Source organism: Cryptomeria japonica, chromosome 4 (assembly GCF_030272615.1).
Source record: "Cryptomeria japonica chromosome 4, Sugi_1.0, whole genome shotgun sequence".
Taxonomy (NCBI): domain Eukaryota; kingdom Viridiplantae; phylum Streptophyta; class Pinopsida; order Cupressales; family Cupressaceae; genus Cryptomeria; species Cryptomeria japonica.
Window position 1 is genome coordinate 17,240,383 of NC_081408.1, and position 16,376 is coordinate 17,256,758.

At 34.8% G+C, this 16,376-nt stretch overlaps 1 protein-coding gene across 1 annotated transcript; it reads left to right on the top strand.

Annotated features, from left to right (window-relative positions):
* Positions 1-4,672: 4,672 nt before the first annotated feature.
* LOC131033123 (uncharacterized) lies at positions 4,673-6,952 on the top strand. The gene has a single exon (XM_057964255.2). It carries the CDS (start codon positions 4,690-4,692, stop codon positions 6,868-6,870), a length of 2,181 nt encoding a protein of 726 aa, XP_057820238.2. The 5' UTR covers positions 4,673-4,689; the 3' UTR covers positions 6,871-6,952.
* The last annotated feature ends 9,424 nt before the right edge of the window (positions 6,953-16,376 follow it).

Sequence of the window (16,376 nt, forward strand, 5' to 3'; positions counted from 1 at the left end):
TACTCTACTCATAGCAAAGCCTATAGATGTTTCAATAATAGACTGAATAAAATTGTTGAAACAATAAATGTAAGGTTTGATGAACAATTTTTGTTAAGTAATGATTTGCAGGATATTGAGGAAGAGGAAATTACTTTAACAAAGGTTGATCAAGTTCCTAAACCTGCAGAAACAGAAAAGAAAAATGAAATATGTTCATCAAGTTCTGATGAAGAAAATACAGAGAATTCAAATGCAGAGACAGGTATTCTCCATTATACACCCTCAAAAGTTATAACAAAGAGACATCCTCAAAGTCAAGTTATTGGCAATATAGATGCAGGTATTTTGACTAGAAGAAGGGCAAAAACAACTGAACAAGCTCAACTGGCTGAACATTTTTGTTTGGTAACTGATTTCGAACCCAAAAATGTTTCTGATGCTTTATCTGATGAATGTTGGTTAAATGCAATGAAAGATGAAATCAGTCAAATAGAGAAAAACCAAACTTGGGAATTAGTACCTAGGCCAGATGATAAGAATGTGATAGGAGGCAAATGGATCTTTAGAAATAAGCTTGATGAATCTGGGAAGGTTGTTAGAAATAAAGCTCGTTTTGTTTGTAAAGGTTATGCTCAGTAGGAAGGAATAGATTTTGGAGAAACATTCGCACCAGTAGCTAGATTAGAATCAATCAGAATTTTTCTTGCATACTCTTGCTATAAAAAATTTAAAGTTTATCAGATGGATGTCAAAACTGCCTTTCTGAATGGTTATCTTGATGAAGAAGTTTATATGGAACAGCCGGAAGGTTTTGAAGTTGCAGGCAAATCTGATTGTGTATACAGATTAAAGAAAGCACTCTATGGCCTTAAACAGGCTCCAAGAGCTTGGTACTCTAGACTGGATAATCATCTTAGAGCAAATGGATTCACTAGAGGTGCTGTAGATAGCAACTTATATGTTAAACTCGAAGGTAATGATGTCCTAGTGGTTGTGATATATGTAGATGATATCATTTTTTGCTGTAATAATGACTCTTTATCCAAAAAGTTCTCTAAAATCATGGAATCTGAGTTTGAAATGTCTATGTTTGGGGAACTGAATTTCTTTCTTGGTCTTCAAGTGTTACAACTTCAGCAAGGTATCTTCTTGTCACAAACCAAATATGCCAAAGAGATGATTAGAAAATTTAATATGGCAGATTGTAAACCAGTCAGCACTCCAATGGAAACAGGCTGTAAATTGACCAAATCTGATGACTCACCTGCAGTAAATCAATCTGAGTACAGGTCAATGATAGGAAGTCTATTATATTTAACTGCATCTCGACCAGATTTAATGTTTGCAGTATGTCTAGTCTCTCGCTTTCAATCTGCACCTAAACAATGTCATTTGAATGCTGTAAAACGAATCTTTAGATATGTTCAAGGCACACTAGATTATGGTCTTTGGTATCCCCGTAATAATGACTTCACTCTTGTTGGCTTCACTGATTCTGATTGGGCCGGTTGTCTAGATGATCGTAAAAGCACCAGTGGAGCTGCCTTCTTTCTTGGTGATTGTCTTGTTGCTTGGCACAGTAAAAAGCAAGATTGTGTCACTCTGTCCACCGCAAAGTCAGAATATATAGCAGCCACTGCATGTTGCACACAACTGATATGGATGTCTCATCAAATTACTGATATGGGCATTTCTACTATTAAGCCCATTTCAATCTATTGTGACAATACTAGTGCAATTGATCTTTCAAAAAATCCTATTATGCACTCTCGTACTAAACATGTTGCCATTAAACTCCATTTTTTACGAGATCAGGTGTTGGCTAATGAGTTTCAATTAGTGTTTGTTCCTTCACAAGCCCAAGTTGCTGATATTTTTACAAAAGCCTTGTCTAAAGAAGTCTTTGAACGGTTAAGGGATAGATTGGGAGTATTTTCTCAATCTGCTCTTGTCTTCACCTAAAGCATACTTTGAGGGGGAGTGTTGCTCTGTTGATTTTTTCTTTCCTTTTGTCCTTGTGTTGTAAAAAAAAAGTAAAAAAAAGGGGGAGAAATTGGTATTCAGTTTCATATTAGTATTCAGTACATTCAGTGCAACAGTGAACAGTGACAGATTGGTATTTGTGATTTTGGTATTTCATTTTTGACAGTGACATTGGTATTCATATTAGTATTCAGTACATTCAGTGCAACAGTGAACAGTGACAGATTGGTATTTGTGACTTTGGTATTTCATTTTTGACAGTGACATGACAGTGACATTGGATATTGGCATTTCACAGATATTGGCATTTCACATATTGGTATTCATTTTGATTGGCATTACAGATTTTTCAGACTTGGCATTTCATTGGCATTGGCATTACAGTGATATTACAGTGACAATTGACTTTTCAGGCATTGGAATTTCATTACAGTGGCATAGGCATTTTTATTTGGGTATTTCAGTTTGGTATTCTTGTTTGATTCAGATCAGATTGGGAGTTCATTATTCTGACAGTATTTATTATTTACAGAATTGCAGGTTCAGAGGATGTTGTTTGTCCTTACAGGTTTGCATATGACAAGGTTCAGTGTTGATTGTATATATTGCATTTGTTGACAGTGGAATTTCTTGCATTGATTTTGGTCCTTTCAGATGATGACATATTTCGTGGCAATGATTGTTTAAGTTTTTTTTCTTTTTTGCCATCAAGGACAAAGGGGGAGTTTGTTGCTCTTTGGTACTTTTGTCCTCGATGACAAGAAAGTAAAAAAAAGAGGATGTTGTGTTGGTTAAGTTACATATTTTTAATAAGCATGTGGTTATATCCTTCTCATGGGCCAGTTTAGTGACACGGACATATTGACTTGGCTGACGTGTTATGTGTTTAAAACATCTTTCTTTCGAGCCATGCTGGTGACACGGATAAGTGAATAGCTCTGATTTTGCATTAATTTAATGACATCTTTGATTTAATATGTCTACAGACTAAAGGGCATATTCCTCAGGATACTCCTTGTGTCGGACAAGTTAAAAGTTTTTTTTGGAAGATGTTTTTGTGTTTCATTTGGTTTTTGAACTTGTTTGGAGTCCGTCAAACCCTAACACCATGAGAGTCGCAGCGCCGCTGGAGCTATAGAGCTCGAATCAGTTTGTTCAGTTACAGAGAATGAAGCAAAAATGTTTTTAACTGAGAGCTTAACGGTTGACTGGTTAGTTTGTTTGATTAGTTTGCGTTTAACAGGTATGTTTCTTGATCACATGATTTAAAAGATTCAGATTTTTTGTTCGAATCAAGTCTTTTTCAGTTATGCAAAATGAAAATAAGGAAATGTTCATGCTTTATTTTTGTTTTTCATGACTGGGAAATCAAACATCTTCAGTTTCTTCTCTTTCCGTTGCAAAGTTAAAAACAGTTATTTGATTTTTTAGTTTACAAATCCTATAAGTTATTTGTAACCCTATACGAGGATTATTCAAAAAGAAAATGTGGTGTTTTGTTTGGGTATAAAATAGTTTGTTTTCAGAACAGTTGAAGTGAGAAAAAAACAGAGAAATACAACGAGAAGAGTGTGAATAAAGTGATAGCATTTGTAAAAAGAAGTGCTGTAGTTTATCAGAGATAGTCGAGGGGTTTCTTGAGAATCAATACTCTGTTTTTTTTGTTACAGAGTATATGAGGCTTTATTGATTTGAAACTATATTGTTCAGAGATTGGATAGTGTTGATTTTATCCTTGAAGAATATTGTTGCAAAAAAAATTTTCATATGTACAAACTGGTAAAATATTCTCGCTCCAATCCCTGATGGTTTTGTGACTGCAAGATTTAAATGCATGCATAAAATCACCAGTGGCTGTAGCTCGAGTTGAAATATTTATTGATAAGAAGAGGGGTTGGTGCTCCTTGAGGCCTTGTGGTTTCTAAAACTTGTGAACTGAGTTGGTGCTCTTTTTGAATTAATATAAGGGATCTTCCGAGTGGTTTTTCTACCCCAAGAGGGTTTTCCATTCATGAAAACTATGGTGTTATGTGCATTGTCTTGTTTCATTCTGTTTTACTAGTTTATGCTCTGATACGTCATATTTTAGCTCTCTTTATTTCATACTCTGATTTGTTGGGTTTATGTAATGCAATATTTGAAGTACTCATTTAGATGTTTCAAGTTTGTGTAAAAGATTTAATACCATTTTAAAAAAAAAAAAATCTGAATCAAGTGTTTTAGTTGGTTCTATGGTATATTTCATGTTTCATTAATGTATTTCATCAAGGTTTTAAGTCTCAGTCATCTGTACATACTGTGAATTAAAATTGTCAGGTTCATAAAAGTATATCTTGTTAAAATTTGTCACACTCTGATTCACCCCCCCCTCTCAGAGTGTTTCCACTTCCAACAAAAACCTCCAACGCTTTTTAAATTTAATTCTATACAAGAATGTTTGTCTTAACCGCAAAGTCTCTGTTAAAGTATTTTTAGTTCCTCTATTAGCATCCTTTTCTATAAAGATTATAGAAGAACAAATAAAAGTCTAAATCAATCTCCACATAAAGTGATAATTACAGTTGATACCTTGCTTAGCCATATGGGTGAAAAATTAACTTGCTTTTTATTTCCACCTGTGGGAATGTATTCATTGCTGTTCCTTTTAAACCAGGTTGTCAGCATATCTTTTTTCTTTAACCTTGCTATCAAGATTATGACATTCCGAGTATCATTGAAATCAAAATGGCATCTATAAAGCTGCAGCTTGCCATGACGACGAGAGTGTGGTTTGTTTTGTTTTCTCCTTTGAACTATCTTGGTTGTTCTTGTTTCGGGTCCATGGATTCGGCAAGTCATTCTCTGTCGGGTGTCTTGCAAGATTTTGCACTGCGGATTCCAGTTGAATGGATGGTAAGGATTTTAGTAGTCATTAGCATGCTACTGCAGCTTGTTTTGGTTGTTCTTGGTCCGCGCAGATATTATATTTCAAGTGGAATTTTTCGTTTAGTGGTGTGGGGAGCTTACATTTCTGCGGATGCTGTGGCCATATCCGCATTTGGCACCATGATGCACAACGCTGGAAGAGGGATATATGGAATATGGGCTCCAGTCTTGCTGCTGCATTTGGGAGGACCGGATGCCATAACTGCCTATTCCATGGCCGATAATGAGCTATGGTTGAGACATGCATTCAACATGGTTTATCAAGTTTCAGTGGCAGTGCATGTTATGTACTCATCGGCGTTGGAAGGCCATGCATTGGCTTCCGCTATTCTTCTACTGGTTGCAGGGGTCATAAAGTATGGAGAAAGGATCCTCGCTTTGTGGCTTGGTACCTATTCTCAAATTGTTAGCTCGTGTCTGCCGATTGCCAAATATATGAAGGATGGAAATGTTGTACAACGTCGTGGGTATGTCGTTATGGGAGAGAATCAACTGAATAGAATGATCGAGAATGAGGCGGGAGCATCTTCAAAAGCAAAAGCAAATAAAGAAGCAGGGACACAGGTCCTTTCACTTGAAGGAAGAGAGATAATAACCATGCAGGATGTTGAGAACGCTAATATTCAAGGGAAGGACTACAATCTCTGCCTTTCCCATGCTTTGTTCAAAATGTACAAGCGGAGGTTTGTAAGTTTGCCTTTTGAAGAAGGAGATCGGCCGGAGACAAAAGACATCTGTGCTGATAAGCTGACTGGTTTGGAAGCATTCAGAATTGCAGAGATGGAATTGAAATTCATGTACGATGCAATTTTCTCCAAGTGGAGAGGCGCAGCGTTCAGTAAGTGGGGTATTGCAGCACGCCTTCTCAACACCACTCTCGTGGGAGTCTCGGGGTTTCTGATATTGAAAGGAGAATACAGCGAAACGCAGCGGACGGTGACATACGTTGTGATTTCAGTAGCGCTTGTGGTGGAGGTGTTTCAGTTCTGCCGCATCATGATATCGGACTGGACTAGGGTCAACTTAATCTGCGCTCGTGTTGACGAAATGAAGTGGTGCAGAAGCTGCAGAATGAAGGTATTAGAGATTGCTGAAGTTGTGCTGGACAAGATTCAGAATGTGGTTGGAGGAAACATCTACAGGAACAACGGAATTCACCAACACTGCTTGATGGAGACTTGCCTTAATAGTTCTCCTTTCGTGTGGAAGATAGCAGAATTGTTACCAAAAGACAATTTTGTAGTAAACGGATACATCAAAGCACGGCACATCCACAAAGTTTCTGTCGAAGAAGATCTTAAAGTCTGCATTTGTGATATCCTTCAACAGGCACTTGACTTTCCGGATAAAAAAGTGTTAAAGATACGTATTTATGAAGAAATTATAAAGATCAGCACGGAAATCAAGAGTCGCTCTGACAATCTTGAAGAGGTCATTCTACTGTTGCATGTAGCTACCACGATTTGCGACATGAAGAGAATATTGCTAGGAGAGGAGGAGAATAAGAATGTACGTTTGAGCAGAATAATGTCAAGGTACTGTGCATATCTGCTTCTGTCACGTCCCAATCTTTTGCCGCTACACCCGGATATGACAAGGATTGCATACTTGGAACTTGTGGAACGCCTTCTGAAGATACAGAAGAGCACAATGGGAGTTTTGGGCAAACATTCTCATTCTCAATTTATAGAAGCGGTAAGCGTGGAAGCCAAAGCTTTACTAGGCGCAGCCACTAATCTTGCACGGGAGTTGCTCGGGAAAGAAGAAAACAGAAGGTGGAAGTCATTGGTCAAGTGCTGGAGTGGGTTGGTGATATACATAGCGTGCTACAATAAGGCAACATTTCATGCAGAGTGCCTAGCTACTGGAGGGGAATTTCTGAGTCAAGTGTGGGTTTTACTGGGTCATTTGGGATGTGGAGAACAGTCTGACTCTGCTGTAAAGGTGAAGGTTGAGGCGTCGAAGGGTATCTATTCATGATTAACATCCTGGAAAGGGAGAGCACAGAATGCCGGCAATGATTGTAATTCCCAAAGTTCTTAGTCATATGTTTTTCTAATCATTCTATTTTTTTTCAATCGTCTAAAAAAACCAAAGAGTGTCATCATGTTCTCTAAATTTGCTATGGATTGTAATCGATAGATAATCATTTATAATTCTGCAAACGGTCTCATTTTATTAAGTCAACTATAAATAAACTAGTATATCTATATTTAAAATATATATGTCAAATATGCTGGGATGTGAAGCCCAACATCAGAGGACCTTTCGCCTTCTTCCAACTTTTCGTTCCACAACTGAATATGATTCTATAAATGTCAGCATGTGCAGTCATGTATGATGTAGTATTGGAGATTGATTAATGAAGTTATTCCCTGCTTTCTGATGGAGGTAGCCACTTAGTGGTGAACCATGTTAAACCTTGCGTCATGTGTTGTCATGTATATTTTTTTGTTTATTTCTGTTTTCGTTTAGTTGTTGAATGTTTTCTCTGTTCATTTTAATCTTCACAATTGGTATCAGAGCCAAGTTGGCTTGAGCAGAGATGGGATCCGATTGGGTAGTTGATCCTGGAGATGGGTGTCCTTATTTTTTGTTTGATCCTGGAGCTGGGTGCTTTTATGTTATCGACAAACATGCTGAAGTTTCAGATGATGAAAGCCGAATCAGTCATTGAAAACTTTCTTGGGAATCTAGACTCGGTAGAGAGTGATGTCCAAGTGGAAGATGAAACCAAACGTCATTGGTGGGATGGCTGGAAAAAGGAGGAGACTTCGGTTGAAGAAGAAGAAACCGTGTTTCCCTTCCAAGATGAGAAGGATGCCTCCCGGGGTGAGGAGGATATAGTCTCGAATCTAGTGAATGAGAATGCCCCTGAAGAAGAAGAGGCAGATTGCAGAAGTGATAATTTATTGATGAAGTTTGCAGAAGTAGAAGCAGAGTGGAATGCATTGATTGCACACATCCCTCCCAGACCTTTGAACCTTGTACATGGTTATTCTTATAGTCTTCCCGTCGCTCCTAAAATGTCCAGATTAGAAAACAAGGTGGACCTCTGGCAAGCAGAATGTCCAGAAAAGGTCGAGGAGCTAGTGCAGAAGGTAGAGTCAAGGTGTGATTTGTACGCAAACACCTATGACAGGTTGGAAAAGTTTGTGCCTAAGGACGACGAAGAGGGTGAGGGAAACTATTGTGATGGAGAATTTGTTGAGGAACTGGAACCGATGTCACTAGAGGAGTGTAAGGCCATGGAAGGCAAAAAGCCTACATTTGTTACAAAAGGGGAGGGACAGAGGACAACACCCTCTGTGGTAGCTTACACAAAAAATGGGAACAACATTGTTAGGCAGATTGCCAAATGCCAAGATATTGTCAACCGTGACATGGAGGAACACGTGGAGACAGAGCAACACGTGAAGAAGGAGCAGCACTTGCACAACGGTTTGAGCCGGTTTGTGATGACATACCCTTTCATGTCGTCGATTCTTACTAGCGGAGGCTCTGATGGGCCGAAGGGTTTTGCGGTTGAAGACCAGGATTCCTTGTGCGATGGCCGAAAGGCAGGAGTGGATTCTGGGAGTTTAGGCTCTAGTGTCGCTAAGTCTAATTACATAGGCAGATGGACCATAACCCAAGTCAGCATAGAGCATAATAGCTACGATGAAAGGTGGTGGTGTCGACTAGAGGAGGGCATCGATAGAGTTTCTCAGCCCATCAATAATAAAGGTGAGTTTTGGTAGAAGTTAGGGAATCAGCCCAAACAAGTAGAAAGGGACTATTTAGATAGCGGCATCAGTTTTGGCATCAATCCATTTATTTCTTAGCATACAGAAGTATGGAGATTAAGAGAAAAGAATGGTGAATCTGCCATGAAACCTGCAGAGAAATTGAAAGTTGCAGAGGAGATTTTTTAAATGGACCCTATAATGGCAATAGAGAGGGAGTCTGCAGTGGAAGAAGTAAAGCAGGTGTTTGAGGTAGTGGAAGAAGTAACGCCTATGCCAAAGATAGAAATTCCTCCGACTGAAGTTAAGCTAAACAAGAACAGATTTGTAACGCCTGATTCTGTGACAACGAGGCCTTCAAGCGGCAGTGTTACGCTTAAAGATTTACACAGAAAGCTGGCAGAGTTTTCTAGAGAGAGAAACTGGGATCAGTTTATCGATAATGAAGTGTTGGTGCCTGCAGGGAATCATTCTGGAATTTCTATTTTTGATGATGATAGGTCACAGGGGAGCATAGATGACCATATCATCTATGTGGGTAAATATTTGTTTTTGGATGAAGGGTTCATTTTAGAACCAGTTAATGATCTTTTCGATGCTTTATTCAGTGTGAAGGGGAGAATAAGAGAATATGTTTTTAACTCTGATTTGAATTGGAGAAGGCGTATTGGTAGTGTACGTGAACAAGAATTTGAACAATTAGAATCTTGTAGATTGGGTGCAATGTAAGTTTAGAGATGGAAGCAGGGATGTCAGAGTATGTGACTGTACCGGTTGGCCTTCACGGGGGAGATTGTTAGGATGTGAAGCCCAATGATTAGATGACCTTTCGACTTCTCCCAACTTTTTGTTCCACAACTGAATATGATTCTATAAATGCATGTATGTGCAGTCATGTATGATGTAGTATTGGAGATTGATTAAAGAAGTTATTCCCTAATTTCTGGTAGACGTAGCCACTTAGTGGTGAACCACGTTAAACCTTGTTTCATGCATTGTCATGTATATTTTTCCATTTATTTCCGTTTTGGTTTAATTGCTGAATGTTTTCTCTGTTCATTTTAGTCTTCACAAAATATGTCGAGAGATATCTTATAATAAAAGAGAATCATCTGTAAAATAAATTTTCTTCTAAAATAGTAAATACCAAGAATACAAATCCATCAAAGTCTTGCATGTAAAAAAAATTGTGAATCTAGCTAGAGACAAGTGACGAGGGTTCTATTTTATTGGAGTAATAAAATAACACCTCCACCAAAGCTGGAACATGCCATATTTCATGCATTTACTTGCTAAATATCTTCAAAAATGGATGCATGTCAAATTGTTTCAAAAATGGATTTTTTTTTACAAACGTTTTGATGTCATTGTAGATGCCTCTCAACATAACAAAAACAAATAAAAGGAAAAAAATACTCACTCACTCAATCCCTAGATTAACTGAAGAGATGTTTCAATGATCTATTTAATCTAGTTTATAAAAAGGAGAAATGTGTAGATAATATAATTATTTCAGTTAATTACTGTTGGTGTTGGAAATAAGCCACACCCGGACTGACGATGGACTGGTCCAACAAGGGCCATTAGCTCAGTGATAGAGCACTCCAGCAACGTATGGAAGGTCCTAGGTTCGAGTCCTAGCTGGTCCATGTCTCAACATGGTATCAGAGCCAGGTCCAAGCTAGGAGCCCCAAGGACACGAGAGGTGTGGCTTAAGGGGGGTGTTGGTGTTGGTGAACTTTATAATCATATCATTTAGTTGCTTCTTCATTTGATTGTGTAATTTTTTATTAGTTAATTTTTATGTAATTGTACTTATTTGTATTATAAATTCAATAATTGTCTAATTTGTAATGTTTACTTTTACATTAAATTTATTAATGAGTTTTTCATCTATTGTTTTTCGATTTAATTAACATTTTGCATCTATCGTAATATTAAGGCATTTATCATATCATTTTGCATACTTATATTTTAAGAAAATCTATGTGAAATACACTAAAAGATATCAAATTTTAAAATATTTTTAACAAATAAAAAAAATATATTATTTTTACTATTAAAAATTAAGAACTTAAATAAACAAAAAAAATAAAAATTACTTAAAAAATCTATTTTTAAAACCTATGAAAAATATCATTAGATTTACTATTAAAAAACTAAAAAGATCTTAAACAAACAAATAAATAGTTACTAAACAATCTATTTCTAAAACATTCTCTTTCATATATATTCAAAAAAAAAAAAATGCTTTCTTCTACCACTAACACTATCTAGGTATCAAAATATTCAAAGCTAATTAATCTATGATCAACAAATAATGGTATAATATATGGTATAATCACTATTAAATTGAAAATAGTATAGATAAAACATTAATATAGATTTAAACATAGAATCGTAACACATGAATGAAAAATGCAATCAAACATTTAGATGACTATACAAAATATCATCTATAATAAAGATAGTGTCAAATTTGAAGAGAAATATGCTAAGATTCCTAATGACATATTTTCTATTGATTAAGATATATTAAGTTTTAGAAGATACACACATCAAAAAAAATTGTAAATTTTGAATGTATATCTAATCTAGTAGAGAATGAATGTTTATTGCCTGTATTGAAACGTTAGTATATTTTCCTGTAGACCAAGTTGTAAAAGTTTTAAGAGATGCACACATCAAATTCAATTATAAATTGTATAAATATTAAAAAATATTTTATAATATTTAAGTTATCATCAATAATGAGGTTAACATTTTATGTTATTAAGTTATTTCCTTGTAGATAATCAAAAGTTAAATTAAAAACTAAATATATTTTGTAAATTATTTAATTGAATACTAAATTACATTGAATGCCATAAATGGTTGGGTCATTATAAGATATAACATTTGACAAATTTAAAGAGTTTAATATTTTTTAGATGTTATTATCCATTCATATTTACAACACAACTTTTGTTAAACATGTTTTTTTAATAATTTACAACAAATGTTATTTACCAAGCTAGGTAAAGTTATTGGATTTACAAAATTGTATTTCTCTATCAAATGATCATGATGAAGCATCGAAAGAGTGCAATGAACTAAATTATGACTGAAGGAAAAATTTCTCATGCACATAAATAATTTCAAAGAGACAAACAAGACCAATTTTATAGGAATGAAAGCTAGCTACAAATTGTTCATTGTCCAATAGAAAATTCAACCAATATAGCAACAAAGAAATGCCATAAAAAAAGAGGGATGCGACTCTTAGGGATGTTAATAAGTTCTTTTTAACACACATGATTAAGAAAATATCTACTATGTTCATTCTTAAAATATGAGATAAAAACATCTTAAACGCATTTATATTTTCATTTGAACAACATCCAGAAGTTCTACATTCAAAACAAAAAATGCAATTACAATAGTAATAGATCTAGGACCATATACATACTTTCATGCTCTCAATAAATCCTCCTTAGTATAAGAAGCAGACATGCAAATCAGAACCCTTGCTAGTAGTAAAGGTGCTGTGGAAAAGCCAATTTTCACCACTCTAATCTATTAATTTTTTTTTTATCAACATACAAAAGAAATGGTAGACCATGCAATTACTTTAGTCTCAAAACTATCATATTTCAAATGGAAGAACTTATAACTTGATAATACCTCTTCCTAGAATTCACAAATAACTCTCATTCTGGATTGAATCAATGCTGACTATTGTTGTTGTGATAGATACGTCAATCAGTGTTCTAGCAAATGGAATGAAGGGGAGTATATTGTTCAACTAGATAGCTACTAATTTGTTCACCAAATTGTCTAAAATAATGCAAGTATAAGGAAGACTTCCTCTTCTAATTGAAAAGATTATAAATAAGGAAAACTTACGCAACTTTCGTTCTAGTTAAGAGTGATATTAATAAGGAAAACTTATAATTTGCATAAAATAGATGCATGTATTACTCCAAGCTAACTAGACTAACTATAAAATGTTTGGTTATTAAGGAAAGATTAATTATAAATAGGGAAAACTTGGATTATAAATAAGGAAAACTTGATACAACTTCTCTTCTAGTGAGGAATAATATTAATAAGTTAAACTTACAATTTCTATAAAATAAATAATTGAATTACTACAAATTAACTTGAATTAGTATAAATTGATTAGTTAATAAGAAAAACTTGCAATTTTCATGATTAAGTTGATTGAATAATAAGAACAAAATGCATTTTTCATAAAAATGTAAGCTAATTAGACTAGGTATAAGTTGAACTAAAAATTAAACTATGAGAAGCTAAATAAATATATTTATTTATTTTATTCAATTTTATTTTAATTATTTAATTCAATTTCATTTAAGTTATTTTAAACATTATACAATCATATATATTACATATTAATATTAAGTTATAATCAATTAATAATTACTAATTTACTAATAATACATCTCAAAATCTTAAGTTTTATATATTATGACAAGTTTCTAAATTCATATAGAAAAATAGAAACAATTTTAAAAGTCCATATTAAAATACTTAAAAAATGAAAAATAATTATATCCTATTATTTCAATTATAACAAGTTTCTAAATTCATATTTAAGACAATCATATTGTCAATGAAGGATATGGAAAATTGGATTTTAGTCTCAAAAGCCCAAAGATGAGTGAAAGACTCAAGAACTATGATCCAACATCATACAATGGAGTCTATTCTCTATGAAATGCAAAAAATCTAAAATAAATAAACAAACTAGACTATGCATTCACAAGACGTTTCACTCCATTGTTCCTCTATTAACCAAGATCTTGTCTTTTCTCTCAGATTTTTCAAGCAAATTTGCACAAGAGGCTATGGAAGAACAAGATAGGTTGTTTGGATTGAAGATTGTTCAAAATGATTGCAAAAATGACTGAGTATGTGAATCAAAGCAACACTATGACCATGGGGGCTTTGACTAAATAAGCAATATCATATCATGCGTGTTCATATTGGGGTGTTTAATATCCCAAAAATGAGGGTGCAATATATTTCCCATCAGTGAAGATAAGGGGTTTTTAATTCGGGCTATGAAAAAATACCATATTTTTTGCGAATAGGAGGGTTTTTAATTCAGGGTGTGTATTGGGAGGAGGTGGAAAAAAAGGAATTTAGGGCAATATTTTTTGAAAATAGGGGGATTCTTTAGAATGCCATGAACGCGGGTGATATAACCTAGGTTCACTAAGTGAAGCCCCCATGATTATGACAACAATATTTAAAGATGCTAGAGAGCTCAATGTGAGAGGGGAAAATGCATTTGTAGGCATCTTCATGAAGAAAGTAAGTCAAGGGATTAATGTGGGATAAAGGAGGTAGTTATGGATAAATATTTGCCCCACATTGTCCAAGTGAGTGTGGTGTATGGGAGAAGAAAGGGATAAATAGGATATGGTGGAGATTAGAAATAGATTTAGAAATAATTTTAAATAAAAGAGTTTAATGAATCGAGTGGAAAAAAACATATAATGATTGATTTAATCACTAGAAGAAATTATGATTAATCATGGGGACATTTTGATGAAAAAAAATTATGTGTCTACATTTTGCCCCTCATTAGAACATGCAGCCTATTACGCTGTTTCAAAGAAAAATTGACTAATTGACATATGCCCCAGAGATATCCTGGTAAGGATGGTGATTGATATGATATGCCCCCTTGAGAGATTGATCGAACAAATGGTGATAAGATTGATTTCTCGATAGATCATGAGAAAAGATATCAATTATTGATAGTGTGTAAGTGATTCAACTGAGATGTGTGTTTGATGAAAATGCACAATTGATGAAAATGAGTAGTATATCTAGGTTGATAAGCCCAATTAAGCTGATTGAGTTGGTTAAGCTAATAGGGATTGGTGCTAAGACAAGTTAAGTTGGTATAAGGATTGATTTATTGATTGATCAAGGAGCGATAAGATCTCGTCCTAAGAAACAATTTGATTGATTTGATTTTAAATTGAGAAACATGTATCAGTTAGATAAAGTGATTGATTAATCTTTGAGAGAAGAAGGATGATGAAGGCAAGATGATAGAATGAAAGGAATGATAGACAATAAAGAAATATTTTTCACTGCAATTTAGGAAATATGTCTTTTTAATTTTTGAAGTAATTTTGTTTACATGTAGGTCAATATTTTTTTTGGTTCAGTAAGAGGTCGAAGCTAAGTCGCTTTTGACTAGAGCTATGAACTAGTGAAACCACCATTTTGAGGAGTCTCATCCTCAAATATGTTCGGCATTCACACTTGATATCTCCATGTGTCATCCTTATCTATTCTCATCTCTTCTTATCATTCCAAACCCCTTATCACTTTGCTCAACATTTACACCTTTATATCTCCTTTTATCGTCCTTATCTATTCTCATCTCTCCTTATCATTCCAAACATACCTTGTCACTCTATTTGATATTTACACTTTTATATCTTCTTATACCGTCCTTATCTATTCTCATCTCTCCTTATCATTTCAAACATACCTTGTCAGTCTACTTATCATTCCAAACATACCTTATCAGTCTACTTGAGATTTACACCTTTATATCTTCTTGTACCGTTCATCTCTCGTTATCATTCTAAACCCCCTTATCACTCTAATATCGCACCCACCTTATATCTCCACTAGCCCGAGGGGGCCACCAGTACCACACAAAGCCTCCATTGACCAAGCGAAACTTGCAGGGAAGCATATGTACCTGTCACACAACGCCTCCGTTGACCAAGCAAAACCTGGAGGGAATCATGTGTACTTGCCACAGAGTTCGAAACAACAGAATTCTGCAGAGTTTCGAACTCAAGACCTTGCCTTGCCTGGGTAAGGTTCGCAACATTCCGTTGCATTATGGGGTCATGTTAAAGATGAGTATCAAATATCATTTATAAAGTTGTAGCTCAGATGGCTTGTTGGATTCCTTTCGTGTTCAAATTTCGAGTGCGCTTTTTCGTAAGTCGTAAGTTTCACTCCAGGCAAAAAACAATGTTTTTCTTCATGCAAAATCCGTGAACAGTTTCCGTTTAATTCTTCACAGATATGCTTGCCTTCAATCAAGTCTCTGAAACTTTTTTAAGTTCTTCTCGAACTGTTCATCTTCTTTTCCGTAAAGACTATAGAAGTACAAATAAAAATTTAAATCAAACAATTTCTAGATAAAGTGATCATGAAAGTTGATACCTTGCTTGGCTATATGGATGAAAAATTAATTTTTCTCATATATGCTTGCCTTCAATCGAAAGTCTCTGAAACTTTTTTAAGTTCTTCTTGAACTGTTCATCTTCTTTTCCGTAAAGACTATAGAAGTACAAATTAAAATTTAAATCAAACCATTTCTAGATAAAGTGATCATCAAAGTTGATACCTTGCTTGGCTATATGGATGAAAAATTAACTTGGTTCATTCCTTCTCTTTGGCTTTTTCGTTTCCATCTGTGATATGTATTCCCTGCTGCCGTTTTAAAACAGATTGTCAGCTTATCATTATTGTTAACATTGCTATGAAGTTTATGAGATTCCAAATTTTAATAAAATCGAAATGACATCTATAAAGGTTCAGGTTACCATGACAGTGAGACTGTGCTTGCTTTGTTTTCTCCTTTGAGTTATCTTGTCTATTCTTGTTTGAGAGGCCATTGGCGCAGGATTTTATTCTCTGTCGAGTGTCTTGCAAGATTATGCACAGTGGATTTCAATGGAATGGTTGGTAAGGATTCTACTACTCATTAGCGTG

Excerpts from the sequence above, each read along its gene's own strand:
- LOC131033123 (XM_057964255.2), top strand. The coding sequence starts at position 4,690 with ATGGCATCTATAAAGCTGCAGCTTGCCATGACGACGAGAGTGTGGTTT.